We start from the raw sequence: 14,001 nt of genomic DNA, 5'->3' as shown, positions 1-14,001 counted from the left end.
TGCTGCACGCTTTCTCCTCTTTTTCATTCATTTTGTTTTTTTTTTTTAAAAAAATTTGCGGCTGCTTGCACATTTTACATTTACAATTATATTTAATAAAATATGTATATATATATACATATATAATATATATATATATATATAAGGTTTATTCAATTCACACGTAGATGTTTGGTTTAAAAAATGCATTTTCTTAGTAAAAATGTTTTTGCTGCCTCATTTATTTATCCGTGTATACTATGCTATATATGTATATATATATGTATATATACATATATATAATGTCATATAAATATTTTCTTTGTTAGACGCCATTGAGAGATATTGTTCTTGTACATTAATATTGTATTTAATGGTATATATGTATATGTATACGATATACGCGATATATATTTATATGTATGTATGTATGTGGCATACTTTAAGAGCCTGTTACTGGACATTGTACCAGCTCTTCTGCTGATCCATCGGGAGGAGGGGGAAGGTGAGGCAGAGAGGTGCTCTGCATAGTCAGCTGCCTCATCAGAATGCATTTAATTCTGAAAAACCCTGCTGCCCCCACTCCCTCCCCCCTTGCCACTTCGCCACATCTTAATTCCCTTTTTGCAGGTCTCTCTCTCTTTTCCACTTTGTATTTATGCATTTCTATTAATTATATATTTTATGCTGTTTGTTGTTTTCTGTGGACATATGGGAAGATTAAAGTTAAGAGTTACGATTTCGAGAGTTGGAAGAGTTTTAGCAAAACAAATTATAATTGAACTACACACCATTTAGAGTTAAGAGATAAGTTGTAGTTTTAGTTTGTTTTTAGTTTAGTTGTTGTTGTTGTTGTTGTTGCTGCTGCTGTAGTTGCCTAGCTACGAGGCATTTGCCTATGTAAGTACTTTTTGTCCATTCAATTGATTAGAGCTAATTTGACACAACCGTTTATAATTCAAATATTTTTATGGTTATCATATGCCACTTTGTTTATAATTTTTTGTTTTCTTTTGTTTTTTTGTTTTGTTTTTATTTTTTTGCTACTAAAAGATTCGTTGCATTTTGCATTTGCTTGTGCATCCTGAAGGTATGCTTTACATTTTATTCTCTTAGCTCAGTGCCTCCATCTGTGTGTCTGTGTGTGAGTGTGTGTGTGTGTGTGTGCAAGAAAAATAAATAATACGCCATGTTGTTTGGTTTCGGGCTTTTTTCATTTCTTGTTTATAATGTTTGATGTTGTACAATTTCAAATCGTTTTTTGTATTTTTTTTTGTTATCAATATAAAATTAACCAAAATTTTGACTACCAAAAAATATAAAGTAATATAAAAATAATATGCAAAATTTAGAAAAACAAAATGGGTATAAAGATGAAATTTGTAAATCGGAACGCCGAAAAAATATATATTATAAATGCGTATATATATATATATGTATATATATACAGATGATACACAAATTGGATTGTAGCCCGAAACACGGTAATTTATTTGCTGTTCCCTGGAGGAGGAGGGGGGTGGGGGACAGAGCCTGAGGCCTGAGGATTTGATGGGTTCTAATTGTTGCAGGAACTTGCAGCTCTTCGATTTTGGGGAACGGGATGGTTATTCGGTTGATATTTTTCTGAGATGTTGCCCCCACCACACTTGGCATGTGAAAGTATTGAAAGTTGAGTCCAGTTTATATTAATGTTTAGTCCGGCAATGCGAAATCCACGACTTGTATGAAATGTTCCAATCTTGAATGGTTGATGATTTACAATTTTGTTTGCTCCTTTCTCGGTTTCATAATGTTGTGAGTAGGTAGGTAGGTATATGTATGTGTGTGTTTGTGTGTGTATAAACGGCAAACAATAACAAAACAGAACAAAAACAAGAAACATAATTTAACAAGAACTCTATGATAGATAAGTGAATGGGCTTTGGGGGTGGGGGGGTGTGGAGGTGTACAATGTACATACATGAGAAATGAATGTGTGGGAAAAACATAAAGGTAGAATCTTCATGGCAGGGCATCTATAGTTTTTTGGGTATTCTGTAGTTACATCTACGAGGTAGTGTGACTGTATAAACGTATGTGTGTGTGTGATGTATATTCCCGTTGGCAGCTCAATTGAAGTTTCTGCTTTTTGAAGATCTGCATTTGCCATTGGATTCATTGAATGTCGTTGATGACGCCACAAATATTCAAGTATTTCCCCCCTCCCCCCCTACACACAGTTTATATGTGTAAGTGTCCTGTTAGTTGCGTTTTTTTTTTTCTTCCATTTTTGTTGCTGTTTTCCATTTTTTTTTTGCTTTATTTTTTTTATTACTTGTTTTTTGGCTTATTCATTTGCTGCTTGAACACGTTTTTTCGGTTGTTGGCTAATTTTGTTTCGGTTGGTTTCTTGCTGTGGGTCGATTTGAAAGTGGATTGTAGCTTGTGTTTTACATATCTGAGAGAAGGCACAAAATAAAAGGGAGAGGAGACAGAGGTTAAGGTCAGTAAAAGAACGAATATGGAGGCACAAGTTAAAAGAAAACCCGTAAATTGAGAAAAAAAGAAACGAAATAATCAAAAAAATTAAATTTGCATTTTTTTTTTTGTTGTGTTTCTTTTTGTATTGCATTTTGCTAAAAATTATTAAGTAGCTGTTGCTTTATTAATTGTTATAATTATTGCTATGTAGGCTTCTTAATTTTGTTTTTTTTTTTAGTTTGTTTTTTCTTCTGGTTTTTCTTAATCATTTTTCTTGTTTTCTTTTTAAGTTAAATAGTTTATGCTTATTGTGATGATCATGTATAATAGGTGTGTGTGTGTGTGTGTGTGAGTAACTTATACAAATTAGGCTCTTGTTTAAGTAAATACACATTTATGCATGTATCTAGGGTGTATGTATGTTCTTGTGTTCGTGTGTGTGTGTGTGTGTGTGTGTGTGTGAATAAAAATTATTCATTTTTTAATTGTCGTTTAGGTAGGTAGGTACTTAAGTCTAAGAACATCATCGTTTTTTTTGTGCTCTTCGAGTTGAGCTGCATTTGCTTTTTTAATTTTCATTATCAGTTGCTTGTTAAAATATAATATACACACACACACACACACACACATATGCATGTACATGTATGTGGTATATATGTAGGTATACGTATATATTATATACTTTGCGCTATATGATATATAATTTGTTCATTTATCGTTTATTATTTTCTGTTTTTGTTTTCTTCATTTCACACTTTGACTAATTTCATATATATATTTTGTTTTTTTGTTTGTTTTTTGTTTTTGTTTTGTATGTATATTGTAATATAAATATTCACTATATAATTTATATAAACCAAATAGATATTTTACGATGGGACAATCTGCACTTTGCTCTCTTCTATTCATCATTGCTTATTTTTTATCTGTATTCTCTCTGCTCTACACACCCCTGCATCCTGCTGCATCCTGCTGCTTCCTGCTTCCTGTTTTATCCTTATCGAAAATTTTCACTGGAAAAACTGAAGCATACACATTATACAATTTTAACAACTCTCTCATTTTGTTCAAGTCTTTTCCAAAACAGTTTTCTTTTTTCCTTTCCTTCGTTTACTTAGCGTTTTTCACTTAGTAATTATTTTGTTTATTTTTTTTTTTTTGTGTTTCTTTTGTTGGTTTGTCAGCAATTCATTCTCATTTAATAATCATTAATATAATATAGTTAATTTGTGTTTTTTTTTTTTTTTTTGTTAATTATGCGCTTTTCGCGTTTACTTCTTGTTTTTAATGTATATATAATTTAATATTGTGTGTGTGTGTGTGTGTGTGTATGATTTATAACCTAAACAATTTATTTATGAATTTTTTGAGTTTTTTGTTTGTTTTTCAAAATATCACGTATATACTTAAGTTATGCCTTGGATTTAATTAGTTGTTTTTTTGTTTCATTTATATTATAAGTCTGCGGAAGATACATAAGATTGCTGGGCTGGCAGATACGAAAGAGAGAGGGAGAGAGAGTAAAAGGGGGAGAGAGAGAGAGCGCAACTTATATAACAACAAAATCAATGATCGTAAATAAGACTCGACTGACTGACTGAGTGACTCTCATCTATTGCCATACGAAGTTCTCCTCATTTCTCTCTGAATAAGGAATGAATCACTCATACGACATGTTGTTTCTCTCCAAAGTCTTTGCCTTTAAATAATAATAGTCCCAATAATAATAGTTTGCAAATAATATCTCTCTCTCCCTCTAAGGGGCGTGGGAGTTTGGGGGGGGGGCGGGCGGGTCTTTTAACATAGTTTTTAGTTTTTAACTAGAGCTTTTTTAGTTTGCCTTATTAAGTGTTTTATTGCTTTCCTTTGCATTTTCATATCGTTTCATTTTCAACAAAGAGTTCTGAGTATATTGGGATCATCATTATCATTATCATTATAATCATCATCATTATCATCGTCATCATTATTATTATTATCAACTCATCTTCCCTTCTCTCTCTAATTATTGTTACAATTCGATTTTAAAAAATGTTTACGTTTTGCTTTTACTTTTCCACACATTTAACTATTTAACAATTTAGTAGAAAAATTTGTCAACAAGTAGGTTGGTTTATGTTTTTGTTTTTGTTTTTTTTATATATGATGAAGAATATTTAGTTGTATCTCTCTTTTTTTTTTGGGGATGTGATTTGCGGCGGCAGCTGAGCGACTTATTCATTTTCTTTTCATTTTTTTTGCAGGTATTTTTGAAACCTCTGGGTTTTTTTTTTTTCATTTTTCTTATTTAAACGTTTTTTTAATGTGTGCGTGTGTGTGTGTGAGTGAGTGTGTAAGTGAGTGATGTTTTTATTATCGGCAAATCATTTTTGAATAAGGCAAATATATATACAATATAAAATTGCACGTATATATAAATATTTATGTCAAATTTTGTCATTTGTTGTTTGTTTGTTTTGGTTTTTTCCTCGTTTTTTCAGCCAAATTATGCACCAATTTTGAATGTGGTTGAAAGCGCCACAAATAACTTGCTGCCCCCGCAAACCTGTAATCATTTTGGGTTAACACATTTAATATATATTTATCTATTTTTTATTCTCTTTTCTTTTTCACGCATTTTGCTTTTGTTTTTGTTCTCTTTTTTGGTATTTTGATTAGTTTGATCATCTTCATCGTCATAACAAACAGATTTAACGAAAACTTAAAAAAGTATTTATGTAGAGAGAACAAAAAAAAAAAAAACCAAGAGAAATGAAATATTTCCCAATCGGGACATACATATGCATATGTCTGCCTGAATTTGATTTCGCTAAAAATTAACAACATTTTTTTTTTCTCGTTTGGAAATTCATTGAATTCTTGCCTGTCCCCCCCCTTATTGTGGTGAGGGGAAAGGGGGAAAAGGTTGGTAACTGAAAATCTTTTTGCGGAAAAAAACACTTTACCCGATTATTCAATTTTGCATTCGTTTTGCGCGCCAACATTGATTTTTTTTTTTGCTTTCTTTTTTTTATAATTATTTTATTATTAATATTAATTATTATTTAATATTATTTAGCTATATTCTTGTGTAACACACACATCTATGAGTGTCTATGTATTGCTTTAGTTTTTAGTTTTTTTTTTCTTTTTGTTTTTAATAGTCTCTTTATATATATTCATATATATATTTCTATATACTATAATGTGTATATGTATACTTTCTTTTTTTTTGTTTTTTTTTGCTTTTTTCAGTTTTTGCTAGCATATTTTGAATATTTTATTGTTTGTTCTTTTTGTTTTTGTTGTTTTTGTTTAGTTCTTAAGATTTCTCATTTCTGCCTTTACACTAAAATTTCGTTTCACATTTTCTTAATGTTGTTTTGTTTAACTTATATAGTGTTTAGTTCCAGTTCGAAGATTGATCAAAGAGTGATAAGGAGAGGATCTTCCTCTCCATCTCTCCTTGTCACTTTCTGTTTAATTTTCGATTTCTAGCTTGCTCTTTGTGCTTGCCTTTTGCTGTATGGGTGTGTGTGTGTCAGTTACATTTATGCTTTGTATGGTGTGGGTGTGTGTGTGTATGTATATATATAGTATATATGTATGTATATAATGTATATAAATTAATTTTATGCATAACTTTATGTCTTTAATCTTCGTTTGCTGCCCGTTTTCTCTTGCTTAGCTACCATATTAGTATATATTTCAGTTATTTTCTATATACATATATATACGCAAACACACATATGCATTTGATGTGTGGGTGTGCTGTCTCTCTCTGTGTGTCTATATATGTATATGTATTGTTTCTCACATATTTATATGTATGTGTATATGATGTATATAATATAGGTTGTGTGTTTTTTTTATATTGTATGTATGTTTTAATTGTTTTGTTTCGCCCCCCTTTACATGGCTACGCACACATACACATCTTCTCTCTCTTTCTGTCGTGTAACTATCGTCAACTTTGTCAACTTGATACACTTTCGGATCTTTCGGCTGCTGCTCTGACCACTAATTGCACATTATAAATGTTATATCCACTCACAAATTCTATAACCACATCTCGCACACACTTACCCACCCACACACCCACACATACACACACACACACACACACTTACATACACCCACACATTTAACATAAGCAGCTTACTTTACAACTTTGTGCTTCTAGCCCGCCCCTCTGTTCTTTGCACCCCCCTGCAAAATGTGCGTCTGTGTGTCCTTGCAGTCCTTTTTCATGTTTTGTTTGTAAATCCATTTTTCGTGTTGCATATTTTGCAATGTTTTAAATTCTATTCTATATATGTATGTATATATATTTTTTTCGTTTGTTGCTTTTATTGTTATTGGTGATGTTGTTGCTGTTGTTGTTGTTGTTGTTGGTAGTTGTAGTTGTGGTTGGTAGTTGTTCTTGTGGTTGTTGTAGTAGCATCTCTCTTCCCTGTTTCTTACTTTCTCTCTCTCTCTCTCTCATTCTCTCTTTCACTCTCACTGACTGTCTGTATCCTCAAAGTTAACATGGATAAATTCCTATAAAATAATATATTGAAAATTTATTTCATAGTCAATTTTATAATAAGTATTAGGAAAAAGAAGAGGAGTTTCTGTATGAATGTTGCATGTACTATATATATGTATATAGATATATACATATACACAACTACATATAGCGCCACTACTACACATACATACAATAGCTACTAGTTACACACACAGCAAAAGCGAAAAAAAATAAGAAAATATAGTTTAAAATCTGACCAAGAAGCTCCGCCAAGCATTCTCTTCGATATATATTATATATATATATATATGTACATACATAAATTGAGAGCCTTTAAAGGAGAAAAGAAACAGTGAGTCCTTGCACCAATTTCGGTATACCATGCACCAAACTTCAAATTCGAACCATCACACGGCTCAAAGTCGCCCTCAGTGAAAAACCAAGAGATATCCTTTTGGTGTGCCGTTAGTTATTGATCCCAAATATATGTATCCAAAATTTAAAACCGGACATGATGGGATGGCTAATGGTTAATACTAATGCTATGAAATTGGACCAAGTCCAGAAGAAGTTGAACAAAATAGCAACAAATTGCACCTTAGACTAGATACAGTTGCATTCTCTCTGCCGAAAGAAAAAGGACTAAACAAGAAGAGTTTGGCCAGCGACAACATGGTCAGATGAATTCAGTAATACAGGACCAGAACGGGTGTGTGTGTCTGTGTGTGAGGTGGGCTTTAGTGTGGGTAGAGCACGACTGAATGGCATTCAACTAATTATTTATGTGCGTGTGTGTGTGTGTGTGATTAACTAAAAATTATAATCTACATACACACCTAATTGTTAAACGTTAAATGACAAAAAAAAAATAGTGTTTTTTTTTTTTAAATTAAATTAAATAATCAACTAAATTATAAACTAGAAAGTGCGCGTTGCTATTGCTGTTGCTGCTGTTGTTGTTGTTGTTGTTGTTGCTGCTGATGTTTGTTGTTGTGGTTGTTGCTGCTGTTACACAGGGCGTACTGAGAGTTGTTGTAGTTGTAGTTGTTGTAGTGATTGCTGAGGGCGATAGTGTTGCTGTTGTTGTTGTTGTTGTTGTAGTTGTAGATGTTGTTCTAGTTGTTGCTGTTGTTGGAGTTGAAGATGCATCTGCAGCAGTTGCTGTTGTTGCAGTTGTTGTTGTAGTTGTTGGTTGTTCGTATTATTGGGTTGATTGTTGTTGTTGTTGTTGATGGTTGGTTTATTCAGTGGGCAGCTCTCAACGAAAAAATAATTGGCGTCTACGAAAATTTGTTTACGTATTTTAACCTTTTTTTTGGGGTTTTGGTTTATTTTTGTATTTTTTTTTTTTTTTTTTTTTTTTTGGTTTTGTGCAGCCAAGACAAAAAATGAAAGAAAGAAAAGAAAGAAAAAAACAAAGCGAATTCGAATATATATATATATATATGTATATAAATGCAGATATATGTATATGTGTGTACACACTACCAATACCAATACAATAATGAATAAATAAAAAGGTACGAATCCAAAAAAAAAAAAAAACACGACTTTATATTTTCTTCTCCCTTTTTAGCTCTTTTCTTTTCAACTCACCTTGATAATTCTGAGGCCAAATGGTGGGAACATTCTGAGACGAGAAACGAAAAGAAGAGAAGAGAAGAGTATATTGGTTATATATAGGTTTAGGTTAAGGTGGTTTTTCTTCCAGTGGGGAGAGGGCGGATGGGGGATGGGGGATGGCTTGGTTGGTTCTACTTACCATTGGCACACTGTAGTACTGATAGAATGGCTGATATTGCATGGCTGAAGGTGGGTAGATGGCTGGCACACCAGCGGCTGTAAAGTCAGTAACTAGGTTTTGGTTAATTGTTCCACAAAATAGTTGTTGGTTGGTTGGTTGTTTGTTTGTTGTTTTTGTAGATAGATACAGATGGTTGTTGTTGTTGTTGTTGGTGGTGTTGAGATTGGTGTGTATAAAAAGAAAAATATAAATAAACAAAATAAAAGCAAAGCCATCAAAAAAAAAATCACTCAATTGATATGAAATTTAATGAATTATTGAAATGAAATGGGTTTCTTGCTATATGTAAATGCACACACACACAAACATACACACCTGGTCATAAATACAGGTGGCGCATTTGTTTTCATTTATTTGGAATACCCTCTTTAAAAAGTAGTTTCCCCTAGTTTCAATATTACTATCGATAGGATTTCAACCTAACTGTGTGTGTGGCAACTGTGGCCCGGATCCTCAATACTACTTTTGAAGGGGGTATTCCAAGTCAATGAAACAATGTGCATTCCTTGTGCATCTCACCTGGCGGATAAACTGCAGCCGCAAACTGATCCATAGGTATGTTGCTAATGGGTGCCGGGGGCGTGGTGGTATAATAGACAGCTCCATTGGTGGCCACAATCGATTGCAATGGGTTTGGCTACATCGAATCAAGGCAAATATATGTATTAGAAATGTATATATATATATATATAATATACCAATTACTCACCTGCTTCTTGATGGCCGGCGCAATGTTCAATTTGCGATCACGTAGGACAACACACTCGCCCTATATATAGAGTGTGTGTGTGTGTGTCACACAGGGATAGAGAGAAAGGTGAGAGGTAGACAGACACACAGTGTGTGAGGAAAAGAGAAAAACGAGAGAGAGAGAGAGAGAGAAAAAAATAGATAAAACTGTATTAGCATTAGGTTATAGCAATTTTCATACACAAGCCGAACGAAATTCAAAGTCAAAATCGAACGCAGCAGCATCAAAAAGTTCTCAAAAAAAGTTAATAATAAAAAAAAAAAGTTATTTATATATTTTAAAATTAATGCGCAACGCTTTTGGTTTTTTCTTTATATTATTTCTTTATACCCTTGCGGCGTAAGTTTATATTCTTCGAATTTATATACACAAAGTGGTTAAAGTATCTGGCCGATCGGATAACTAGTACAGAAATCGGCCGATTTCTATCTGGTTTAACGATTCATTTGCTCGGACAGTCCAAAACAAAATTAAAGTATATACACACATATTTTGCAAGGATATAAATAACTTCGGTATAACGAAGTTGGTTTTTTTTTTTGTCTATATTTTTGTTCTTGTAACGGCACGGGGCTAGGAGAGAGAGAGAGAGAGAGAAAAACACGTGCCAAGGCAAAATACCATTACCAAATTATACATATATACGGGTGTTTGGTGTGTGTGTGTATGTGTGTGAGTGTGGGTGCAAAAGTGTGAGTGTGTAATCAGGTAATACTTCTTTTTTTTTTTTTGGCTCGCTCGAACATTAATTGAAAACTCAAGAAAAAGCTTTAAATTAGATAAGCAAAACTCAAAAAAACAACGCAACAAATAAAAAAGGACAAACAGGAAATGAAATTAATTTTCAAAAAACAGAAAATCAAATACAGAAGATCAGCAGGAGCAACAGCAGCTTCTTAATTTTCTATCAGATGCCATCACATCAGATTAAATATTCTGTCTTTAGTTGAAGAAATTTCATTTAATATGCATTTGCTTTGTGCTCTCTCTCTCTCTCTCTCTCTCTCTCTCTCTCTTTGATAACAGACCACCCACTACCCACCTCGAGCCAGGCAGCATTAACTAACTAAATATAAGTACAAGTGTACAACTAACTAACAAGGCAAGCAAGAAGAACTCCTCGCTAAGCTGAAAGTCGACGAAGACGACTCTTAAGACCCGTTCGCTCCAGTTTGTCTTTAATTGCCAATTAGTCTCGTCTGATACCCTTGTGATTTGACCGAACGACCGACCGAGTGACAGTCCGGCCCGATTGTCTGCCCTGTCGAGCCACCGCTCGAAAAGCGGACACTGGCCAGCCTTCCTGCCCTGGCATCCCCTTTCCCTTTCCTTTCTATATTTAAACAGAGATAAGCTTAAAGGCGGACGAGGCTGGTGGTTAGAACCATTTTTGGCCATTAACCTAAGCAAATGTTTGCAGGCCAGCTCGTTTTTCTCTCATAAGGAAAAATTGAATATAACAAAACCTGAAGAAGGAAAACCGCGTGTATGCGCGCCTATCCATCCCTTTGACCGCCGTTGGGTAAATATGCTTGGCTCTTTTTTTTATGTCATACCCTGGAGGTGGAAGTGGAGGAGCCCGAGCAGCTGGCACACAACAAAGCGACATGACAAAAGAAGGAACCGTAAGTAAACTAAAAAGAAAGAAAAAGCTAGCCACTTCTTCATCTTGAGCTTCTTCTTGGTCTACTTGTCTTGACTGAATTTAATTAAGAACCCTTTTTTGGTTGGCCTGGCTTTTACCCTGAGCCTCAGCTAGAGCCATAGAGCCAGAGCTGGGCAGGAGATGTTGCCCAAGTGGAATGGGTGGCTCTTTTGTTTCGAGCAAACACTCCCACACACACACGCACACAAAAAGGACAACAAAAACGTGGCCTGGGCACTCTAAAATAATTTATAATGTAAGAGAGAAAGATGAAACACATTCGTACACACACTCATACATGTGTATTATGCGTGTGCTATAAAGAGGATTACAATTTTATGCTGGAGACAATTTTATTTTCTATTTTTTCATTCTGTAAACTAGCTCCTTTATTTATAATGGTTGGTCCTTTAACTAAAGAGGATGAGAGTGACAAGGATTAGTGGGCCATTAAGTAACTATATACACACACTCTCTCTCACACACACACACACACACATGTGTAATTATGATGGTGAACTGCTAGAACTAAATTCTATAGTCATTATAAATAAATATATTTCACATACAATTTGAAACCTAATCTAATCTAATCTTAGGGATTCTAAGTGGGTGATAATCGGTCGCCTTGGACATCGCTTCCATGATTTCGACCCTTCGTGGGGAAACAACTATTCATATTTTAATCAGGATCAGGACATTTGCTCATATGTATATGAAAATATACTCTGCTAAGCTATTCAAATTAGTCTAATGGGTGAAATGCGACACACAAAAAAAAAAAAATAAAAGGAACACACACAAAACAAAAAGCTAAAAAGGAAAAAAAGGAAAATCCAACAAAATGTAAAACTTTGATAAATGAAATTTAATTAGTGTAATGTGTGTTGTATTTGCATTTTATGTGAGTGTCCCTGTCACACTGTCTCTGTGTGTGTGTGTGTATAGCAATATATTTATATGTATCTCGGAGGGTAAATGTGTGGAGATGTGTAAATTAAAACTTCGTTAAACGTTGCCACGGCTGTAAACCCATTGTTGGTGGTGATGCTGCTGCTGCTTTTGCCTGGTCTCTCTCTCTCTCTCCTTTGTGCCAGTTCGTCCTACCCAAACCCCCGCCGCACACCATCTACAATTTGTTGTTGCTGTTCAGCTTGTTTTTCCTGCAGGCATTGTTGGTCCTTCTGCCGTTGCTGCTGGATTTCATCTCAAAAGTAGATGGCTCACTCTTTCAAGCTCTTTTCATATACACAAGGACACTTGTGTTGCAGCAGCAGCAACAACAACAACAACAATGCATATTAACAACAAGCACAAAGTTTTTCACTTAAAATGCCACAAAGAGGAGTGCGAGAGAGAGAACGAGATTGAAATGGGAACTGCCAAAGAGAGACGCGATCTCAAAAATGGGCAAAAATTGCATCATTGAGATGCTGCTAGCTGCTTGCTGCTTCTGTTTCTGGTGATTATGCAATTATAATCAATTAGTATGCCAAATCAGAATATGGCAGACAAGTCAATTTCCAACAAGGTTTCTATCTCCTAAACACCCCCACACAGCCAACAACCCCATCTCCACCCTCCCGTTTGATTGTCTTTCTTTACTATATTAAGGCAAGATCTGTAACAGCAACAGCAACAAGCAAATCAACAACAACAACAACTTGTTTTGAGGTCCCATTAAGGGGCCGCGTGTAGGCTGTAGTTTGAATAGTTACTTTTGAACAGAGTAGGCTAGGGTTGGCTTGGGGCAGAGGGTGAGGAATGGTTTTGTTCCCTAAGACTAGTCCCCAATGAGTCTCAGGCGCCACGGCAGGGCGCTCCACATCTCTCCACTTACTTGGATGTGACCAAAATAAAATATGAAGTTCCGTTTCAATTAACTTATTATATTCGCTCAGTGCATATTTAACTCTTATTTTGGAAATTAACAACAAAATTAGGCCAAATCAAAATGTAATTGTTTGAACAATGCAAAAAGTAAACGAACGGAAATTATTAAATAACAAGTAACAAATGTAACGCTCTAAATTCTAATTTGACTAGTTTTTTTTTTTTTGATAGTAAAACAAAAAATGTAGTTTTTTGAATGGTTGGCTGGTTGTTTTATTTGTTCGAGAGCGCGTTGGAGAAGTCTCCATGCTACGCTTTCTCAATGAGACCCGCCAAACGTTTTATAAAACCTTCCTCAGTACAAAGACAAATGTTAGTAAGTGTGAGTGTCTGTGGTTTTAAATGTGTGTGTGTGTGAAGGATAGTTTTGAAAATTAAAGGTTTTCCTAAATATTACATTGGGCCTGTTCTCGATTTCGATTGGATTCGATTCTCACTTGATTTCAATTTTAATTTCCAATTTAAGTACAGCTTGGAAATTAAACTGAATGCTTAAAAAACAATTCGAAAACGATTTGAAAAATTAAAATATCAAATGAAGTTTTGTTTTGTTTTTTTTTTTGGTGCACACACAACTCTAACTGAACTCAATTTGCTTTTTACGTGTATATATTTATATATATATTATATATTAATAACTCGTGGTTTTAAGACGCAACTATACAGAATAGAATATGAAACTATATAGCAAAAACAAAAACAGAAACAAAAATAGAAAAAAAAAAAAAAAAACACAAGGCGAGAGTCGGCCTATGCTTTGGAAAGTTATTAATTTGTGGTGGGAGGTGGTTATATAAGTGGTTTTGGTTGGTGGGTGGTTGGTTTTCGGTGTGTGTGTGTCTAGTGTATATCTGGCATGAAAAAGATATATATATGTATAAAACGTAACGTAATTTATAACGCAACGGAAACGTAAACTCGAAAACGTAAAACTCAACAAAACGCAATAAGAAGAATTATAAAGAACAAAGTGC

The 14,001-nt window shown here is 34.1% G+C and overlaps 1 protein-coding gene across 7 annotated transcripts in view; it reads right to left on the bottom strand.

The window, feature by feature from the left end:
* Window positions 1–1,347: 1,347 nt before the first annotated feature.
* Window positions 1,348–14,001, bottom strand: part of bol (boule homolog, RNA binding protein) — a 34,751-nt gene continuing 22,097 nt past the window's right edge. For 3 of the 7 annotated variants that reach the window (XM_068293006.1, XM_068293014.1, XM_068293023.1), the window contains 5 exons: window positions 9,448–9,507; window positions 9,258–9,375; window positions 8,697–8,788; window positions 8,531–8,564; window positions 5,677–6,963 (listed from right to left, as the gene is read on the bottom strand). In XM_068293006.1, the coding sequence (XP_068149107.1) occupies window positions 6,947–6,963; window positions 8,531–8,564; window positions 8,697–8,788; window positions 9,258–9,375; window positions 9,448–9,507 (321 nt within the window). In that variant the 3' untranslated portion in view covers window positions 5,677–6,946. Of the gene's footprint in view, window positions 2,420–5,676; window positions 6,964–7,386; window positions 8,243–8,530; window positions 8,565–8,696; window positions 8,789–9,257; window positions 9,376–9,447; window positions 9,508–14,001 lie in introns of those variants that run through there. The other 4 variants (XM_068293032.1, XM_068293054.1, XM_068293047.1 and 1 more) reach the window with 4 other exon arrangements.

Source organism: Drosophila tropicalis, unplaced genomic scaffold (assembly GCF_018151085.1).
Source record: "Drosophila tropicalis isolate 14030-0801.00 unplaced genomic scaffold, ASM1815108v1 contig_1190, whole genome shotgun sequence".
Taxonomy (NCBI): domain Eukaryota; kingdom Metazoa; phylum Arthropoda; class Insecta; order Diptera; family Drosophilidae; genus Drosophila; species Drosophila tropicalis.
This window is presented reverse-complemented; position numbering and strand designations above follow the sequence as displayed.